General features: G+C 41.4%; 1 protein-coding gene across 5 annotated transcripts in view; it reads right to left on the reverse strand.

Annotated features, from left to right (window-relative positions):
- Positions 1-22911, reverse strand: part of TANC2 (tetratricopeptide repeat, ankyrin repeat and coiled-coil containing 2) — a 266147-nt gene that overhangs the window by 98294 nt on the left and 144942 nt on the right. For all 5 annotated transcript variants that reach the window (XM_063459359.1, XM_063459358.1, XM_063459357.1 and 2 more), the window contains one exon: positions 21307-21489. In XM_063459359.1, the coding sequence (XP_063315429.1) occupies positions 21307-21489 (183 nt within the window). The remainder of the gene's footprint in view (positions 1-21306; positions 21490-22911) is intronic.

Consider the following 22911-nt stretch of genomic DNA (forward strand, 5'->3'; position numbering starts at 1 on the left):
CAAACATGTTCCAAGCTGACAGCAGGCCCAGCAAGTGTTTTCACAGCTGATGGGAGCGTACAAAGGTGACCACTGCTTGCGTGCAGAAAATAAACAATTGCGAGCTTGCTGCACACAACCCACACTTGTTACAGAGCTGTTTAAACATAATTCGCAGAATAACCAACTTAATAGAATCTTAAATTTGCTATACTTTGAAACAGAAGGACAATGCGGAGAGCCCTGCTCATTCATGCTCACACTGAATAGAATTTCGGAGATCATCTCAGGCCCTGTATGGCTGCTGATGTAAATCTTACCGGGATTCTGTTTTTGAGCATTTAAGAGTTGTCCTGACTGGGGGCACATTTGTTTCAATGGAAAGAAGGCTCCACTTGGAGCAGTGGATGCTAACCTGAGTGGGAAACCTTCTGTGATGGCCTTTGCACCGAAATTCCAACCCAGTCAAGAGAGATATACAGAGACACAGTAGGTGTTACTTTGTCTCTATATTTCTCCTCCACCTTATTTTCTTAGATTCATGGGAAGTCTAAGAGTCAAAACCAACAGCCATCACCAGTGAAGGCTGCAGGATCCTCCATAGACCTCAACGCTGTACTGTTGCTGTACCGCCCGCCACCGGACATCCAGCGGCGATGTCACCATCGGGGGATCTTTGAAAATTCAGCAAAATCCCCCAACGGTGACAGTTCCGCGTTAAAGCAAAGAATGAACACCGTGTTCTATTACGGTAGTGATTGCAGTTAGCAACTATTTGTACCCAATGATTACCAATAATCTAATAACAATGGAGACTGATTCTTTAGAGAAGACAACGACAGAGTTTATTGTGGGAAAAGCAAGGTAACTATTTATTTGCAAATCTTTCTCTATGCACACATCTACATATGCTGTTAGCATTTAAATAGTGCCGACATATTTTTGCAGCACTTCACAATTATAGAAAGGAGATAATAGACAAGTAATTGACATACAGAATATTAACAGAGACAAGAGGTGAAAAGGGCCCGGCTCAAACGAGTTCTATAATCTATAAGGATTTATGGTAGGTGAACGTATATCATTAGGTGTCTTCTTGTCCTAAGAAACTTACCAGTGAGGTGGTCTGACCAAGATTCGAACCCGGGTTTCCTGTTAAAACTGTGAATTTGGTTTGTTGTTTTATGTTATATATTTCACACAACCAGACCCTTTCATGGACCAAAAAATAAATGCATAAAAAGATCTTCTGAAACCCCGAAAGAGCTGTAGCAAATAGGGAAACATAACGGTTGAACTTTATCTAGAGCGGATGTCCTCGAATCAACATGTAGGATGCGTCAGAGGAATGCAGATCATTTAAAAGGAGATACAAAATGGTTAATAGAACATACTGATAGAAGAAGCCTTTGTTACTTTGTAACTCATTCTGATATGCGTGCATTATGCATTGCCATGCTAAAAGAGACGTACACAAAATATAGCATTTTAGTTCTTCCTGTAAAATAACCTTATTTTGTGTTCAGTGTTCTGCCGGAAAGACAATACATTAAAAGACTTGCTGCTTGTAATCATTTACTGCTGACTTGTAGCCTCGTGTTTAATTCTATATATTAATGTTTACGGATGCATCTATTCCTGGCTCCCAAAACGGTCTGCCTGGCTTATAAAATCTACATAAATTTGTCAATCCTAACTGCAGACTGACCAAGCAAAAGAAAAGGGAGGGGGAGGCAACAGAACAGAAAAATAAGTCTCCAGTATCCTGTAAAGGCTATATTAACACATTAGTGCCCCCTTGCAGACACACTTTAAGGTAGCCATGACAGTATCGCAAACAGCAGAGTTAACACTTAACCAACCCTGAATCCAACTCATGAGAGCATCTGGAAGGAGTCTCCCATAGACCAGGGTGAAATTCCTATGAACGAAAGACTAGGATAAAATATTAAAAAATACACGTTGGTATGTCATAAATATAGAACATTAGGACCTATTTGTGTGCAGTAATGTAGCAAATAATACACCTCGGGGTTAATTCACTGAACCAAAAATTGAGGAGAACAGGCGAATGAAATGCAAATTATACACCCACAGAGTAGGGAAAGAGGAGAGATTAAAATTATTTCAGTAATCGTGGCCCAATATGTGTACAGCTTTCTTGCCAATTATCCCCAAATCCCAGTTTAGTAAATAAGCCTTTGCATGTTAGAAAACTGAAGCTAAACCTCACATGACTTATTTAGCATAGAGAAAGCCAGGCATGTCCTGGCCTACCTTGAAAAAACAAGTACTTGAGTTGACCAGGATAAAAAAAATATAATGCTAGTCTTCTGTAAAAATGGTAACACCTACACACAAACACACACACACACACACACACTAATTAAGTAAACAAGCAATCTGCAGACACACATTTGTCAGACCCTAGAACCCTGAAATATAATTTTGATGGAACTTATGGATAAGGACATATCAAAGAGTCAGGGCCTCAAGACATGGAACCAGCTAACTGCAGTAATTCAGTATAACACGGAGGAGGGCGATAAAACAACCCCCACGGTCGCAGGGTTCTCATATCCTGTAAGGCCTAAAAAGTACGCAAAGGAAGGAGTCCCCAAACAGGTAGTGGCTCTTCTGTGCAGCAGGTACAAATTCAGGCAAAAAGATGTCCTGGATAGAGGACAAGGCCAACACATCCCATCAAAACGGGAGTCTACAGGTCTGCTCGTAGCAACCGTCCGTTCAATTTAGCCCTTCGACACAGGGAACCACTAAAAATGCTCACAATGGTTTCCATTCCTGAAATTTCAGATCACGTTGTTGCCCGTATCACAAAACCTAAATCCCCTCATTTCAGCTTTTATCGGAACTGGTTAATTAAAAGGCTAATACAAAAAAAAAATAATAATAATAATCTAAAATCTCAGTAGACATCAGAAAATACAAAACACACATCATTCTAGGGTATAGTTAATATAATATATTCCACATAACCGGTTTCCATTTAATTGTAGATCTAAAACCTCTCCCCAAAAAATACACTTTAGAACCTTTCCCAAATCCTTATGATCATTCCTCCATCTCAAAGCAAGGTTACTTACATGATCAAAAGGTAGAAGAGACTGCCAAAATCCCAAGCAGCCACAACCTGCCCTGTTCCTCCAGCACCACTTCCAGATGTGTTCTGCAAAGGATGGGTCCTCCCTTCTCTAGGCCCAGCTGTGTGTCCTGGATGAAGACTTTGACCTCCCCAGAGTCAACACTCTGCCCCCAGCAGAGTGATGTTCAGCCTACCAAGATATGTCCCTCTTTCGTTCCCATCACTTTCATCTATTTCTGACAATCCACAGTTACGACCCCTGCTTTGGAAGGAAACTGTGGCTGTGGAGATGCCTCTGATATCTCTCTCTCCCCAATTTGCTCTCCTCCCTTCCTCTGAGGGCAACACACAGGAGGGGAGTGGGATAATGCAGAAGAAGGAGCACCGAGAACGATGCAAGAAGCGGTGTAGGGATGCAGCTCAGTCCTGAGCTAATGAATGGTGCAGAGCTCTTGTTGTCATGGAAACGGAAAGAGGAAAAAATCATCGCCTTATAAGGAGCGGTGACATGGATTCTGGGAACAAATTAGAATATATATATATATATATATATATATATATATATATATATATATATATATAAAAATGTATATATATAAAAAATAAAATAAACGTAAAATAAAAAATAAAAAAAGGAAAGGATGGTTTCTTATGTACGTCTTGTGAAAGCCGGCTATAATTTTAATTCTGGGAGTGTAGTGCCGTGAAGAGAAGGATACAGTGAGGATGCAGCTGAGGGTATAGAAATCCCGGTGTGATTATCTGTGCTTGCAAGGCCCTGCTGTGATCAGAAAGGAGAGAGCCAGAGGGATACAAGGGAGGGAGAGGAGGAAGGAAGGGGGGGGGGGGGGGGGGGAGAGCCTGAATTCAGCGACAGGTGGCTCAATGGCAGGCGGTGGCTACGTGTTACCGACCACTGGTACACAAGGATTCTTAACACTTTCACTGCTGAACAAGCCGTTAATGTGCTCCATTACTATCAGATCCATTCGTCCTGGTCAACAAGCTGCTTTATGCTACAGATGTTACAGCAGTGAGTGGGCCTCTTCATTTGTAAAAGATGCTCGGTTCTATTTCAGTAGACAGAGGAAAGGTTAAATAAGAATTTGCAGATTCATTAAATAGAATAGTGGCTTAGTTTTCAATCTGCCTAACGTACAGGTTGCAGCACAGTGAAGATAATTTTAAACGAGACCCTTGAATTTAAGAGACATTAAGAAGATTGGAGAGAGCTTCAGAAGGACAAGCAGGAGGCAGGAAGAGATTGCAAAATATATCCAGAACACGGGCGTCAAGATGGGGAAGGACGAGCAGGGCAAAGGTAAGCAGGACGACCCAGGTAAAGGGGTGTAGGACAAGCAGGGCAAATGAGGGCAGTTAAAGCCAGACAAAGGGAGGTAGGATGACTTTCTACAATGAAAAAAGTAAGGGGCGGGAAGGATGAGCTGGGCAAAGGGGGGCCAGAGGTGCCAAGCAAAGCAGAACAGGACAAGTCAGGCAAAGGCAAAAGGCAAATCTAACTATAATAAAAGGGGGTATATCAATGGCAGATAAAGAGGACTATTGGAAAATGGTAAGGGGTCGGACAATGATGATAGATGTGCAAGGAGTGTAGAGGGCAGAAAATAGATAATGTCAGACATTACAATTACAAACAGTATAGCTTCAAAACCTGGCCCGAATTAGGTAGATGTTAAGGTCAGTAGATGGTAGAGTAAATTAGACAAGGGTTAGAGAGGAGGAGAACATGCAAGGGTTAATTTCCTGCACCTCTCAGCAAAGAATAGTCTGTACATCTCTGGGGGTTTAACACGTATGCGAGAAGAAAGTCTTTAGGGATACAGTCAGATGGAAGATGTGTCACGGACTTATAAAATATTGGAAATTGGAAAAAGTCAAAAAAGCTTAACCAGTTAAGGATGGAGTGAAAAGCTTTGAACCAAAACAAAACCTAGACTCTGATCTATGTGTCTGTTCAACCATATTTTACCTCTTTCATATTAAGTGAACCCAGGAGAAATAGGGCTTTCGTTTCACATCAACAATGCATATTGCACACAATTTAATATAAAAATCTAAAAAAGTGTGAGAAATTAAGGATTTTTGTTATTTTCCAAGTTCTGCATGGCATTGTAACTGTGAATGTCTTATTAGTTTTTTAGGGGGTGTAACAGATCACCTGGCACCCCGACTGGGTACCTCTGTTGAAGGATGCTCCTAGCGCTTACTGAGGGCTCCAAGCACTCCAGCAGACACCATAACGACCGCAGACCCCACGAACCGCTGCAGCTTGGTTGGGGTCTCGCCGTCTCCTTCCCACCCTGGACCCTACGACAAGGCTCCAGGTTTCAGTGGGTGAACCTGTCTTCCAAGAGAGGGAAGCAGGAACAAGCTCTTACAAGAGCTTAGTAGTGATTAGCCAAGGGAGCATGCAGAGCATAGCAATCCCTTGTAGTTATATAGCAATTCCCCCAATAAAAGACAGGACTCTAGCTTGAGGGTCAAGAAGATCTCCTTTTAATCAGCCACAAAGGGCCTTCTTTTATGCATGTTTTACACATATAGTACTGCCCACAGGTTTTGCAGAACAACCAATAAAACACGTACATTACAGTAAAACACTCCCATTCATTCCCACAAAATCCTCCCCTCTGCCTGTGATATAATTACTGTACACAATGGGTCAATGTAATTATCACAGGCAGGAAAAAAATACTTTTTACGCATATACTGTAACTTTAAAAATATACATCCAATCTCCATAAATCACATATTCTTACTCAGCATACTTCAAATACAAACATATCCAAAATTCAGACAATTCCATCCAGGGGTTAAAAAGTTAGTCGGAAGTCCTTTGTGACCGACTGTTCGGTTAATTTCACACTGAAAAATGGCTAAGTCCCATTCGCATGCACGAACGGGGCCATTCGTGTATTTAGCTTAGTATAGGAGTGAGTTCAAATAGCCGAACGGGACTTAGTTTCTGTGGCTGAAAACTCAGTGGAGGAGAAGGTAAGGGTTAGCGGTGTTCGTTGAAATGTGCAGCAGATTTCAGTTACATGAATTTAGCTGCACACACCGCTGACCGCGTTCAAATGAACAAAGAGGGCCACCGCCACGTGTTCGTTTGTACGAACGGCGGCCACCCAGCGGTCGGTAATTTACCTACAGCAGGCTCCCAGCCTGAACCAAGTGTAAAAAGGGCACAAACAAAGTATTTTAAAGGTCTGGGGACATAGTCTTAAAGGGGCATTGTCACACAAAGTCTCATTATGTCCCCAGACGGTTCTTAAAGGGCCATACACAGTCCAATAGAAGTCCATAAGCCCCAAGACTGTTGTTAAAGGGCACAATCTCCCAGGGGCCACAGTCAGAAGGTAGGAGGCGGGCTACCAGGCCCCTCCACAAACCAGTGGCAAGGTCGCTTTCGCCACAGGGGGGTTTCACACACACACACTTCACTTCACTTATGATATCGTCGGCATCATACATTTTACTGCTCTTATTATGTCTCACGAGTACAACAGTACCCTCCATGTACAGATTTTATGTGGATTTTGGAAAGTTAGAGTTTATATAATAAAATAATATCATTATACATAAATAATAATACATACACTATGAATTAAATAAATATTTTAAAATACACTTACAAGGAAAATATTACTTATATATTCTAAATGTATGCGCTATATGTTATTTGTGCATAAGTATATAGTTGTTATTAGGTATATGTTGGGGCATCTGCCTGACAACCTAGGCAGAACCCTTGTCTTCAATTGTTTAAGAAGTCCCTTAAAAAACACATCTGTTCAGAAATGCTTATGGACTCCCAGAGCAACTTATCTTTACTTACCCAAATCTGTCTCTCGCTCTACTAAAAGAGCCACTCACTGTCACCTCCAGCTCTGCTACTTTTCCACCTTGTTTGGTGTCTGTCCCCCTTGCTGCCCTGTTGTGTATTTGTACCCCACGTCTTCTGGACTGTAAGCTCGTTTTAACAGGGCCCTCATCTACCTATTGTTCCCGTGTCACTGTGTAACTGTCTAATTTATTGTAAACCCCCCCCCCCCCCCCTCCTTTCAGAATACTGTAAAGCCCCACGGAATTAGTTGGTGCTATATAAATGCCAATAATAATAAGAAGAATTAGGGTAGAAAAGAGGGACAGAGGGATTTGGGCCCAAAATAGGGACTGTCCTCCTAAATAGGAACACTTGGGAGGTATGTAGCAGAGATCTGAGCAGTCAAGAGTCTGGTGATTATCAGTCTTTATATTTTTTCCGTAGTCTACACACCACATAAAACATATTAGTATTATTGTAAAATGCTTTGTAATGCTGCTCAATCACAAATCAGAGAAACAATTCATAGTTTCAACCTCATCAATATAATTTCAACAAGTTTATTTTTTGTTTTTCTTACTTTGTTTAGCGAAAGTAATGAACTGCTTCTAGATAGATCTATTAAATGCACCCAAAACATTAGGAGTGGGATAGAACTATTTCACCGTCATTACGGACATTAAAATGCTAATGAAGGCAGTGTACTGCAGTTAATCCAATATTTAGACGTAGCCATTTGAGTGATATTGCAGAGCAAGTGTGAATTTCAACTATAAAAGTCATGTTTTTTCGAGCTCCAGAGATAAAAATTCAAGGCGAGTACATGTTCCGTCAGCTCAGACAACTCCAGGAATAAGAGAATGCGTTATTTTACAGTAATTGTTAAAAATGCTTGGGGCAAAGAAATGCTAGACAAATCCACCCTGCCTATACACTATATGAGCTATAAAAAATGACGAAGGTTGCAGTTGGCTTGAGAAAAGCAGATCATCGTGGTGAAAACAGCTCGTTTATCTGTAATTCCTGGTAGCCCTTTCTACGTCCAAGCAGCAGATTTTACAATCAGTGCTGGAGGACAAACTGGGAACTTCATTTAATTTTAGGAAGAGGAACAGTGCAAGAACCATCAGCGTCATTCTCCTGCATCATAAAGGTAGGAAGAAAAAAAAAAAGATTGGCTTCCTTTCTCAATGGACATCAACATAGCAACATGTCTGCTAAATAAGGTAGCTGAAAAATCACAACGTTGAGCCTAACAGAAGAGCTAGAAAAATTGTCAACACAACAAATTTACCCTACAACTCCTAAGGCCAAAAAGTGAATCACTTGTGGTCAACTTACAGCAGCTCGACCTTGTGGATTTTGTGAAGATCACCACCAGAAAGCCCCACTAGAAGATATGAACCTTCTCTTCATAAGCACTTACCTCTATATTCAGTTCCCCTACCCGCATTTCTTTATCTCTTGGTTTATGAAAGGGGCATATAGATAAACAGACAAACTATGTGGTTACCGAATCACCAAAAATTCATCTGCTCTTGAGAAAACTCAAGTAACTGATGTGCTAGGGTTGACATTTTTTTCAACCCAGTTGAGATTTTTTAATTTTTTTATTTAACGTTTCCTAGTTGTTAGAGAAACTAGTTGAGAAAATATTGAGGGAAAGCAAAACAAGCATATTTAGTATTTAAGGGGCAGGTTCAGATGACACCTTCACGGTGTTGAGTTTTTGTTCATGACCAACTTAGAACATTGAGGGTCACCACGATCCAACTGTAGAATGTAGAAGAAGCGTTTTTGGAAAGAGGAGATAGCTTGTCCAATAAGAAAGATTGTAACCCACCTGATCTATTACGTTCTGAAGATATTTTACTCTCTGAAAACAATGGATAATAGGCAGTATTCAAGGTGTCAGACAGAATGACAGACACAATGAGTTTGGTCTACAAAGGGACCAAAGTGATGGTCAAGGGTTGGAAACAAGTGTGGTCCAGTACTGACAGTGTTTGAATTTAGAGCAATTCATTATGGAAGACATTGAAACTGAGACACAAAGAATAACACTGAGTATGGTCTGTGGCCACTGGAATTCAGCTTCCCATGGGTATTTGGTCTTAATTAAGAAAGCTAGCAAAAAAGGGAAAGAAATCTGAAAGAGCTGAAGTCACTGTATACATCATGATAATTACATCAAAGGAAATTTACAACCAGCTCTTTTTTTGTAATTACCCTGCAGTCAGAATAATTGGCTACACCTAAAGGAATGCGATTCTCCTGTAATCAATGTTGAAATTTCAATGAAAACAAAGAGTAAAAGACTGGAGCTGGGGACACAGCTGATGAACATATCGGTAGCAAGAAAAAGAATGTGGCTCAAGAGAATGAAAGCACAGACCTTTTAAGTATCACCTCATTTGAGGATAACTCGTTTAACTCAATTTATGGAACACATAACCAGAGACATGGAGTAGAGCATACAAGAAAACAGACAACGGCAAGGCCATTGCAAATGGTGTTGAACCCAACTGAATTTATGATGCACTAGAGACCAATTGAGGAGATGGTCTGATGCGTACAGGACAGGCTTAACAAACTACCCTAAAAAGGGTTACACAGCCTTCAGAGTGGCAGAGCATAGGCAGTCAAGAGGATGATTGGATTATGAATTCCCCGTTGTACGGCTTTCTAACTTAGAATATTAACATGGAAATTTAATGTAAAACTGTATCTTTATGTGTGCGCTGCTCCTTAAAGGGACACTACAGTCACCAGAACAACTACAGCTTAATGTAGTTGTTCTGGTGAGTGTAATCATTATATGCAGGCATTTTAATGCAAACACTGCCTTTTCAGATAAAAGGCAGCGTTTACATTGCCCCTAGGGACACCTCCAGGTGGCCACTACTCAGATGGCCAATGTAGGGGCTTCCTGGGGCAGTGCTGCACAGTAGGCAGCTCTGCCGTTCAGCGTCCCTACGCTCTGCATGGGGACGCTGAATTTTCTGCATAGAGATACATTGATTCAATGCATCTCTATGAGGAAATGCTGATGGGCCAAAATGTTTTTTGGCCACGCCCACTTGTCAATTTTAGCCAATCCAATGCTTTCCCCATGGGAAAGCATTGGATTGGCTAAAATTCAGCAATTCTGATGAAGTCACCTAGAGGGCGGGGCCAGTGCAATTCACCTAAATGGTGGGTTTAGCACTATAGGGTCAGTAATACATGTTTGTGTTCCTGACCCTATAATGTTCCTTTAAAATATACTTTAGCTTTTTTAGCACTATTTAATATGTCTCGCACGTTGGAATTAGTGTAGGACCCACCAACATTGGATTTCTGTGAAGTAGTGGTGAGCTTATCACAATATGGCCATATGGTGGAACTGAATCCCTATATTTGTTTGCTGAGATTTTAAAGGGACACTCCAGGCACCCAGACCACTTCTGCCCATTGGAGTGGTCTGGGTGCCAACTCCCACTACCCTTAACCCTGCAAGTGTAATTATTGCAGTTTTCATAAACTGCAATATTTACCTTGCTGGGTTAAGTCCTCCTCTAGTGGCTGTCTATCAGACAGCCACTAGATGGACTTCCGGGTTCTTTAAACACGCTATGCATGAGGACCTCCAGCGTTGCCGGAATCCCCATAGAAAAGCATTGTATAATGCTTTCCTATGGGGAGGTCTAACCCTCGCGCGCGCCCCTTTCCACGCATGCGCATTAGGTCTCCCCTGCCGGCTGACGTCGGCAGAGGAGGAGCGTGGGCGGAGCCTGACCAAGTGCCGAGGGATATTCGGCGCTGGATTCAGGTAAGTCATTAAAGGGGTTTTAACCCCTTCAGCAACATGGGATGGGGGGTAGAATGGAGGGGGGCACTGCAGGATCCTGCAGTGCCAGGAAAACAGGTTTGTTTTCCTGGCACTGGAGAGTCTATTTAAGTAACCTTGTAAAATGTGAAACTGTATTTTTATGTGTGTGCGCTGTTCCTTAATCTGTATTATTTATAAATGTTGGTCTCTATGGCAGCACCATCACTGCAACGTCCAGTAACAAATATATGTCACCGTTTGCACTCATGCCTTTGTAATCTGTGTGTTTGGGTGTATTTGGGGGTGAGTTAACGATGAAAAATGCATTGTGCAGGGCTGGGACAAAACCAATGCTAATCTGTAAAGTGCGTTTTTCATTTTTGTTTAATACAATTATTGCATCCGATACACGTTGAGGTCAAAAGTTCATGCACGGCTGCCTGTATATTCATGGCGAAATGGATCGATCATAATACGTTTGGCTTCTTGTCTTCAATAAATCATTTGTATAGTTGCTGGCCGGATTTACACAGCACGGAACACTTCTAATTGTCTAGAATTATTAAGGGTTAGGGAGAGAGTCTTCCTAATGAAAGACAAAGCAGTGACTATGCATTTAGACAATACTATAGGGGCCCTATCTACTTGTAAAAGACGCTCTCAACCCGCCACCCACTCCTGGACTATTGTCGCACTCCCTCTCCCCCCTCCCACTCCCTAACAAACAGTTCACATTGAGCTTTAGAGATCAGCTCAGGAGGTTACAATTTAGACCATGAAACGAATACAGTGACTGTGACCAGGAGACAGTGACCAGAAGGAGAAAATTGTACTTCCTCAAAGTGGTCTAGTCAAATCTGTCCCACACCATAAAAAAAAAAAAAATATATATATATATATATATATATATATATATATATATTTTATATAAAGCACTATATAAATCCTTCTGACAACCTGGTCTATGAAGACGGTAGACCTCATTCCAACACAGAATGTTCTACTCCGTTACACTGGAAGCTCTGTACAGACCTCCTATCAATAAACGACTAGGATGTTTTATGTTGGCAGAGAGCTGTTAGAACCAGATTTTTGGACTCCACAGTCTTCAATTGGTTAAAACAATAAGCGTAAAACAAAGTAATGCAGGCATAAATCAAAGAAATCTAAGCTAAAGGGTACTTAATAAAATGTAATATCCTACCCTTGAGATAAACCCGTCAAAAATGATTGATGAACAGGCACAGGAGAAAATCTTTTGTATTTTTATATAGCGTATTTATTTGCCTCTGAACAACGAGGATGATTCCAAAGATGATCAATCATTTAGAAAGATTGTAATATTTGTTAGGAAAGGCACTGGGGTAGCAATATGGGTTGGGAGGGGCGCGGTTAAAACTGGATCCCAACTCAGAAAGTTTAAAAATATGGTGGGCGTTCAGGAACGGAGAGACAAGAGCCCAGTTTGAAATTCTACTCTGTGGATGGAGGGGACCTAGAATGTTCGTCTAGCTGAAGTAGCAGGATAAGGCTTTTTCGGAAGGATAAGTAAATAGTTCATTTTGGATGAGGATAGTGCTCAGCAAGCAATGTGGTCCAAGAAACAAAAAACTGCAAATTTGGATGACGGTATTATTACGATTATTAATATAGCGCCAACATATTCTGTAGGGATATTTAGAGGTGAAGAAGGCGCTGCTCAAATTAGCTTACAATTTAGAAGGATTTTGAGATGTATATCATCAGATGTCTAGCCCAAGGACACTAACTGGTTAGGTGGTCTCACTAGGATTTGAACCTATGTTACTTGGAACTGTTTACAAGTAAATGGAAGTTGTTAAAATAGTATTGATATGCCTTGTATAGGATGCACTGGATGTGGGCGAGCGGGGTCACTTCCCAAAGATGCTTGGCCCTCCAATTCCTGGTGGACCTTATGGTCCAATGTGATAGAATAGGGATATCGCTCACTTAGCTCCAAAACAGAGAGAATAGGGTATATAAATGAAATAAATAAGTAAATGTCACATTTGGCACCTGCCTACAGCATAGCAAAGTAAGCAGAGCAAGAAAAAAAATTGAATTTCCTTCGCATTTAATTCTACGGAGAAGGGGTTGCATGGTGAGCTGTGGAGCTGTGGTCTTTGTGAAGGAGGGACCAGTGTTCGCAGAATCAACTAGAAGGAGCTTTTACAATACCACTGGATTCAGCCATCTTTCCTAATGACATATGAACACATGTATTAACCTATAGGATGGTTTTTAGTAACAGGGAACTGGGTCGATTAACTAGTTCTTTTTAGCAAATAATTCTGAGAGCGTGCACGACTGCGTCTGGTTTAATATGCTGTACTGATAGCATTGTCAAAGGGATAGTATAAGGACAGAGACCACTTCATCTCAACGTTGCTGTCTGGACGTCCCTGTCGTTTTAACCCTACAATGTAACATATTACTGTTCTGCAGGAATGACAATGTTTCATTGCAGAGTTTAAATGACTGCAATGGCCCACATGGCAGATAGCCACAAAAGGAAGGGTTTTGACCCATCTACATGAGAGCACAACGAGGAATGACAAGCCTCGGAGGCGCGGGCGACAGTAAACCACACGGAGGAACAGAGGGGACAATAACTCCCCAATAAAACATGGTAATGTAAGGCCTCCGGGACAAAGGACTAAAGGGCCGACAACAAATTAAGGGCGAGAGTGGAGGGGTTTGTGGGGGGAGGGCACATTTGCAAGCGGACCTAATCCCTTCACCAACCACCCCGCCTTGTGCCCCTCACACCAGGCACCTGCGCTCCGCCCCCCACTCCGATATAACATCACACCAAGGTTAATCACCTAACGTTACAGAAAGGCAACTGCACATGTGATGTTAAAACTATGCTATAAAAAAGTGATGTACAGATGTGTTGTATAACTGGCTTATCTGAATTTCCCCCTATCCCCTTCTTTTTTCTGTACCCCAAAAACAAAAAATAAAAAGTGTCAAATTGAAAAAAAAAAAAAATGACTAATGGCCATTGGCTATTTAAATCATATTATCTCACAGAGACCATCTAACCGGCGCAGCGCTGCTATTTGACGCACATGCACACCAGTCTCCCAATGCTTTCCTATGGGAAATCATCAGTGTTGATTATATCAGACTTAGAGGTGGAATGGCAGCCAGGTGACCAGAGCTGTGCGGGAGAAAGGGTAAGTAAAATGGCTTTAGTTTGTAGAAGGGCGGCAGGGATCACCTTACTAGTTAGAATTGTGTTTGTATTCCTAATACTATAGTCCTCCTGTAAATTCTGTGTTTTATTACAATAACCATTCAAAACTGCAATTCAAGAAAGCTCATTGGACCTAGAAATCTAAACTAAAAGACCTTGCATGTGTTTTATTGAGCCAAACAAAGCATCACAAGTTATACAGAGACTGCGTAGCTGCCTCGATTGCTTTTGATAAGACGACTTGAGGTCCCACGCACTGCTCATCCCTCCAGCACTCGAAGGATTAATAGCAGACAGTGCGTGTGGGAGCCAAGTTCAGTACAAATGATTCTAATCATATGGACCATCAGGGACTCATCGGGTGTATGCACTGAGCACAGTCCACCGGTTTCTGCGCTTCCAATGCGGCTGTGAAGCGAAGCTCGATGTCTAAGACCAAATGACTGCGAGGGAGGTGTGTGTTCCCAACGAGCGTCACTGGGACCTTCTGATGGCCATAGAGCTCTGAATAAGGACGTCACTCCTGCCGGCACTGACGCTTCACTCAACACACCTGCTACACGGCAAGACTGTTTAATTCTCCGCACTGCTCCGGAAGCGAGTATTGAATTCTTAGCATGCTTGCTTCTGCCATGCAAGGAGGGGTGAAACTGGCTCCCGGCAGAACATTTAAAAAAAAGATAGGGAAGTAGATGGAAGGTTGGAAAGCCAAAGTGGTTTACAGGAAATTAGGGTATCTGTCTGATCACACTTAAATGCTGGCTGAGAGAGGGAGTGACGTGGTGTTGATTTGTCTGGGTGGCTGGTAATTGCACCAAGACTACTTTAATTACCACTAGTAATCATTTAACTACTTCAAAGCCATTTTCTGACGAGCATCCAGGATCATCATAATAAGCGGCAATGCTTCAGAAAAATCAAGGCAGTCGACTCAATCACTTCACACACACAAAACATACAAGGAAAGCTCCGCTGGTGCAGTCTCCTTAGACGCGTGAGATATTGTTATTTAATGCAGCAGACAGGCTGCTCCACCTCAATATCCTTAGCACTAAGCCTTGCGACAGAATATCCAATAAATGCAAGAGTGCACCATATTCTCATACTCATGCAGCGCTGTAAGGCAGCCAACATAAAGGCCACTGTCAAAGCACACAACTCACAGAGGATGCTCAAATTCACCACAGACTACTACACATGAACAAACGAAGTGCCACACAACATCACATGACACCAACACTACTCAACAGCATGGAGCACAGACAATGCACCACACACCGAACACCAGGTGGCACAGACTTCTACACTGCATACACAGTACCACACAATACCAGGCGACACCACCACTGTTCTACATCCAAGAACACACCAAATGTTCTCGAATGTGTCTCAATGCTCACAGATTGCTCCATCACACACAGTGCTCTATTGCAGCCCATATACAGACCACAAAACTGTTCAACAATAAGGACCATGCAGAGGCCTCCACTGCACCATAAGCAACACCAACACAGTTCTACAGGACAGAACATTGCATCAGCCTTGAACCAAAGCTGCTACCATGTGACATTAAGACCGTTGTACAGAACGAGTGCTGTCCAACACTGTACCCACACTATGCCCACAGTCATTTTTTGAACGCTCTGCCCAAATTATACATCTGACAGGTGAGGTGCCATTTATTCTGGGTGCAGAGCCATATTGCAGTTTGAGAGAGGGATTAATGAACGCAGATGGCAGAACAGTTTCCGTGTATGCAGGTGGCAGAGCTACTTGTACGGGCTGCAGAGCTATGTCAGTCTCTGAGTGTCAGAATAACAAAGCCAGCAGAGCGTTATGCACCGACACATGAATGCAGGCTGCAGTGTGGATATTGATTCTGAATGGAGAATTCATGTCATTGGCGGTCCTCTGGGATAGGTATAACATTCCGCTATGTATGAGTCAGACCTGGAAAGCCTCATTAGATAAACCAGCTAACAATTAACCCCAAAAACCGACCGATCGCCTCACCGGCTGCACACCTCTTAGCTGCCGGTACATGCATTGAGATGCAATCCAGCAAACCTCCTGGATGGCTAGTAAAAATGTAATTATCCCCCTGTCAAAATCACAGACCCACTGCAATAGCTAATGCATCTAATAGGCTAATGCACCAGCAGAATCTGTTCTAACCCTTGGGTCGCAGGTTCAAATACCGGCAGGGTTGACTCAGAGCCCTTCATCCTTCCGAGGTAGATAAAATGAGTACCATTAAATTGGGTGATAGTAACAACCCCTGGATGTAACATCCCCAGGACGTACTTGGAAACCAGAGTAATCTGAATGTACCTTTCCTGGTTAAATACTTTGATATTATTATAGCACAGACAAAGCAATACATTAAGTTTTAACCACCTCCACCTAGCCTCACGTTCACCAGCCCAAATGTTGATCTATTAGCACCAATCATAACATGCGTTAAAAACGGGTAATGGTATAAGCAAACTTTTCCCATATTAATAAAACACAACATCTAAAGAGTGACTACAAGAATTTATACCTTTTTTTTTTTTCATTAAAAAAAATTCTATAAAAAAAAAAAATTGCTGAAAATATGGCAATTGCTACTACACAAGAAGTTGAAATGGGGTTTATTCTTAAAATGTGGCTTCCTGTGCTTGCTTCCATTACTCCCTTGATGGGGTTAAACCTAGCTTTTTCCACTGTACTAGCTGACAGACTGTTATATAACAGCGCCCGGCATACAGTGGCGTTCTATTATTTATCTGCAGAGAGACTGAATGGAGTTCTGCTTGCAGGCTAAGCCTCTGCAGAGAGAGAGGTCTGGCTAATACATGGCTGTATTTCGGCAACGTCTGAACAATGTGTATAGGATCAGACAGTCAGCGCACCCACAAAACGTTATTTACCAGCACCGTACAGGACACGGACAGCTAACCTTGCTACTGCCAATATTTTGGGGACTATACATTTCAAAAGATCTTTAAGCTAGCTGATCATAAAAAAAAAAAATCCACAGACATCTGCAGTGCCAAGGGTAGTCAACACGTTACTAGAATATTTTAAAGGTAGTCTCATCTTCTTCTCCATAAATATTCACTAATTTATGACAGATCTCTGGTTACTCAGCAGAGTGAATAATGACGAGGACAGACTATTAATCCGCCATCGTATAGAAAACTGTTTGGCCGTTAGATTTTGTTTTTTCTTGTTCTTCAAAACATGCCGTACACATCGTTAAATACATAAAACCACACATTACCCATACAAATTCACAAAGTACAAACATAGCCTTTATTAAGGATTGAATGCCATTAAGAGGGAGTTGCCTTGATGTTTCAACTGCATTACAAATTGCTCGAGTTAAGAGGGGAAAAAAAATGCATTTTCTTTGACATTTCTCTCAAATCAGTTGAAGATTTGCAGGTAACAAAAACTATGCATTTATTCCATCTTCACACTGAAAAAGGATACAGTTAGAATAACCTTGCACATTTGCAAACCTGATGATAGGCATCAGCAACTACTCATCAAAGTCCAAAATTATAAAAATGTATTGGGGGAGAACAAGGGGGGTGCTATCCCTTTGATCCAAGCAGATTTTCAAATTTTTGCACATTGGAAAGAAATCTCACTGCCAGATTTGTATGGAACTGTCGTCAACGGTACGGAGGTATTGTGCTTTTTTTTTTTTAATTACCGTATATATAGTTTATAAGGCTATTCAACCTATGCACAATTCTTCCCAATACTCTATTTTGAAATTAACCCATCACAAGGCTCACTCGCCTGTGTCTTCATCACAACTAATCTCTTCACAGAAGAAATGTTTGTTGAAGAAAAAAAAAACCCTTTCCTCTAAATGCTGTTACGAATGCGGCTTCTGATTTAAAGGGGTCCATGTTATCTTAACAGCCAATCTGATCGCTAGGAAACTTTGTTTATACCTTTTTGCTATGTTGAATGTTTTACATTACAAACATTATAATGATACGATTATAAACAGAGGCACAGTTGATCAATCATCTTACGTATACAAGCAATTTATACTCAGTTTATTAAATGTACATGATAGGACAAGGTTATCCTAAACTGAATTATTCAGAAGGGGTAATTAAATAGTACAGTGATCAATCAACCATTTAGGAAGACCAGCATATTAACTATTACAGCCCTGGATATTGAACTTGGAGGGGGGAAAAGCATCCAGATCTTTTTTATAGATAGCGACGGAGTTTGGAAAGGCAAATTGTCTTTACTGTATATCTGTGTCTCTTTCCCTGTTACTGGAACACAAATCTAATACCTAGAATGTATGATTTGCAATTTGATGAAGCTGTATGTAATATTACAATTGAGTTCGAGTTAGTTGTGTAATTAGCAAGAAAATACTTTTCATGGTACACAATCGATGCTGTATTATGGACTAAAACAATGTGCATTCTAGAAACACAATGGACATTTTTACAGCCAAATATACTCACTCCATAGTCTAAACTAGCATTGAGAAATATGCCACAGAGTAACCTGGCCATCTAGAACTCCCATCATTTGTACTATATCCAAATCTGGCTATTGACCGCCCATAATACTCTACAGAACCCAAACTGTCAATTTACAGGCCAAGATATTCTCTCAAATGTAACCTTCCATTCAGGAGCCCAAAATATTCACAGTATATCATAGAATCGCTTTCAGAGGCATATGATGTCTACTGCACAACACAAACAGAAACAGGCATTCTGCAATTCAAATACCGACGATATGGTCTAAACTAGCATTCTACAGGGCAAAAGACTCTACAGTGCAGAGTCTAAGAAGGAATTCAACATCTCACAGAACAGTTAACGGTCCCCCATTTATGCCGGGAGAGTACCATGTTTTGGGCTACTGTCCCGGCACAGCTGGCACCTAGATTGAGCTGTTCCTCTGTGTGACCACACAGTGGCGCTGTGCTGGGGAGTCCTATGGGAAGCCTTCCTGAAATACTACTGAGAGGCTTCTGTCTGCCATCAATCATCATTGGCCCCAGACCTGGGTGACTTATTAACTCCATACAGACAGAGAGGTAAAAATAAGAGAGCACGTACTGCTGAATAAATTCAGAACAAACTTAACTTGATTACTATGATACTTTCTTACGGTTTGCAAATACAGTTATTATTTCAGCTAGTTTTTGTTAGGTGTTGGCTACCTGTAATTCATGGTGTCAGTTTATGAATATTCAAGAAATGATAAGTAGTTATTACTATTATTTATATAGCGCCAACAAATTCTGCAGCGCTGTAGTTCATAATATGTTGAAAAAACACTTTGCCTCTTACAAAAATACAGATAAAATGGGAACATAGTCCAGGCTGTAGAAAAGTCCACTCATATAAATGGGGACATAGCCCATGTATTGCTTGTGCCATAATCACTATGAGCTGTAGTGGTTATGGTGCTTAGAGGGCCCCTTGTGTCCCACTGACTCCAGCTATTGTTCAATAGATGTAGACAGTAGGCAACCTTGTGGGACACCGTGTGATGTATGTAGTGCCTGCTAAATACTCCATACAGCTTCTCATTTACATTAGGAAGCTCTGCAGCAGAGTCTGCAAGTTTCGGGAGCACTTGTAGGTCTGCTGTACAAGGTCACTGCCTGGATTACAAATGCATAACGTGTTTTTGTTGTTGTTAAATAGGATATGGATGTCATAAGGATGATTTTTGCACTATAGTTGTCAAGCAAAGTTCTGCATATCTTATCAACTTATCATCATAGTTGCCACCTGTCCTGAATTTGCTGGGACAGTACCATGTTTTGGGCTCACGTCGAGGAAAAAATAAGCCCCGGTACCATAAATCTTACATTCCAGGGCTGGAACTACAGCCAGTGTAGGCATCCAGGGACCACAGGAAGGAGCTTTGAAATATGTGTTTATTTCTGTGTGCGTGTCTGATACGTGCATATCTATATGTGTGTATGTCATTGTGCGGGCATCTCTTCAGTGTACTTGTCATACAGCGTCCCTGGAATTTTTTTATTTATTTTTTTAATGTTGGCAACTATGCTGCCACAAGGCTGCCAAAAACAGTTCCTTCCTCCATACATCGCAATGTTTTTGTCCACAATACTCGCCATACTCCTAAAATAATCAATCTATAGTCCACAAGATTCACTATACACCATAACCTGACATTTTAAAAGATACCAACACCCTGAACTGGAATCCAATGATCCCTACTCTCGCTATTAACGACACACCGGCATTCAATAATCCACAGTACTCACTATTCACCTTACTCTGACATTCTAAAACTTACAATATTCTTTAAACTGACATTCTATAACCCACAATACACCTTACACTGACATTCTATAACCCACAATACACCTTACACTGACATTCTATAACCCACAATACACCTTACACTGACATTCTATAGCCCACAATACACCTTACACTGACATTCTATAGCCCACAATACACCTTACACTGACATTCTATAGCCCACAATACACCTTACACTGACATTCTATAACCCACAATACACCTTACCCTGACATTCTATAGCCCACAATACACCTTACCCTGACATTCTATAGCCCACAATACACCTTACACTGACATTCTATAACCCACAATACACCTTACACTGACATTCTATAGCCCACAATACACCTTACACTGACATTCTATAGCCCACAATACACCTTACACTGACATTCTATAGCCCACAATACACCTTACACTGACATTCTATAACCCACAATACACCTTACACTGACATTCTATAGCCCACAATACACCTTACACTGACATTCTATTGCCCACAATACACCTTACCCTGACATTCTAAAACCCACAATACACCTTACCCTGACATTCTAAAACCCACAATACACCTTTCACTGGCATTCTAAAACCCACAATACACCCTATCCTGACATTCTAAAACCCACAATATACCCTACCCTAACATTCGATAACCCACAATTCACCCTACACTAACATTCCATAACCCACAATACGCCTTACCCTGACATTCTATAACCTACAATACACCTTACGCTGACATTCTATAACCCACAATACACCTTACACTGACATTCTATAACCCACAATACACTTTAAACTGGCAATCAATAATCCACAGTACTGACTACATACCTTACACTGGCATTCTAACACCCACAATAGACTTTAAAATGGCAATTCTGTGGTCCTCAATATTTATACCATATTTGAAAGTGGAATTCTGCAGACCACTATACACCACAAATACATATACAACGCTCCCCACATCACATAAAAGCAAACAGTCACCTTAAAAAGAAAATGAACAATGTATCTTACCAGCTAGCTTCTTGACGGGCTGAAGACGGACACTGATTGCTTGGTGGGTGAGTAGAGGAGAGGATGGCAGCGAGCGGGACATGCCCTCCATCATCCTTATATGCTGCATGCCCTCTGTGACAGGTAGGGGGGCAATAGCGTAATCTGGCTCAAAAGCACAGTCGTTTTCTAGCGAAGAGACACCTGTAAGACAGAAGCGGAAAATAGAATATAATCATCCATGAAGAATACCTGTACCATAAAATTACAAACTACATTTCCCAGAATGCTCTGATCACTAGGGAAGCGGACGCGGGGAAGGGGAGAGTTAGAGTTTGAATAAGACGGCAGATATTGTGCACCAGTAACAAACACCTCTCAGCTAAGGTATTTCAACATTTTACGAACATGTAGAGACAGTAATAGGTTCTTGTGCCCAATGTTACAGAATTCTGATTGTTTTAAAATAAAAGAAGCCTTTACCACACCATTCTACAAAAGACACATTAACAAAAGGTAGGGATTAAAGCCTGCGTATAATAATTAGACAAATTGGAGTAGGAGAGCCAGAGTCTATGAGCCCAAATTCTGCTGTGTACAATTTTTATAGAACAGAGCACGATGAGCTAACAATCTAAGGGAGAAAATATCAGTCTAATATGCAACATTTCCTATGGAATAACATTATTATGTGAAATTAAAAATGTACGGTAGTTAAAATATCTATTGGGACAATCGGCTTACAACATGACTTCCTAGTATCCCTCTTTACAAACCAATACACCTCGATCTTTCTCCAAGCAACCTACAATAAGAGTTCCACTTGTGTGTTTGAAGATATTATAAGGTATGTTCTTAAATGACATAACACAAGAGCAAAAAAATAAAAATAAAAAAAAAAAGGATGTAAATTGATAATTGAGGATTGGGTACAATTCTGGACTCTGTCTGTATATGGATGGACTTAAATGACTTTGAAGCACATTCAGGAACACCTCAAGGAGCGGTCAGCTGATATTGATTCACAACTGCTATCCATCCCTTCCCTCTCCTGTCCCTCACTGGCCATCTCCAAATATAACACTACCCTTACCTCTGCTTTGAATGCTGAAGCCCCGCTCCAAATATGCACCTCGAGGAGGACACACACACACCCCGCCCCCCCCCCCCCCAAACCGTGGCATACCAAATCAACACGCTACCTGCAAAGATGCTCCCAAGTTGTGCAGAATGCTCCTGGAGGAAGGCACCAAGTCAGACTTTCTCCATTATAGATTCATATAGTGTTCATACAGCGCAGCCCTTGCCCTCGCCAAACAGTCATACTTTTCCTCTCTCATTAGTTCATGCTCCCGCAATCCCAGGCTTCTCTTGGACACCTTTAACTCTCTTTTTCGCCCTGCTGTGGACACCCCCCAAACTAAACTGACAGCAGACAGCTTTGCATGCTACTTTACCAACAAGATTGAACAGCTAAGGAAAGAATTCTCCCCACCCTGCCGTTTTCTCTCTCTCTCTCTCTCTCAACTACACATAGATCATGCCTTTCCTACCCTTCAGACTTTCTCCCTGGCTACTGAACCAGAGGTTGCTGCACTTCTCCTTTCCTCTCGCCCCACCACTTGC

The sequence above is a fragment of the Pelobates fuscus genome, chromosome 6, assembly GCF_036172605.1.
Source record: "Pelobates fuscus isolate aPelFus1 chromosome 6, aPelFus1.pri, whole genome shotgun sequence".
Classification (NCBI taxonomy): domain Eukaryota; kingdom Metazoa; phylum Chordata; class Amphibia; order Anura; family Pelobatidae; genus Pelobates; species Pelobates fuscus.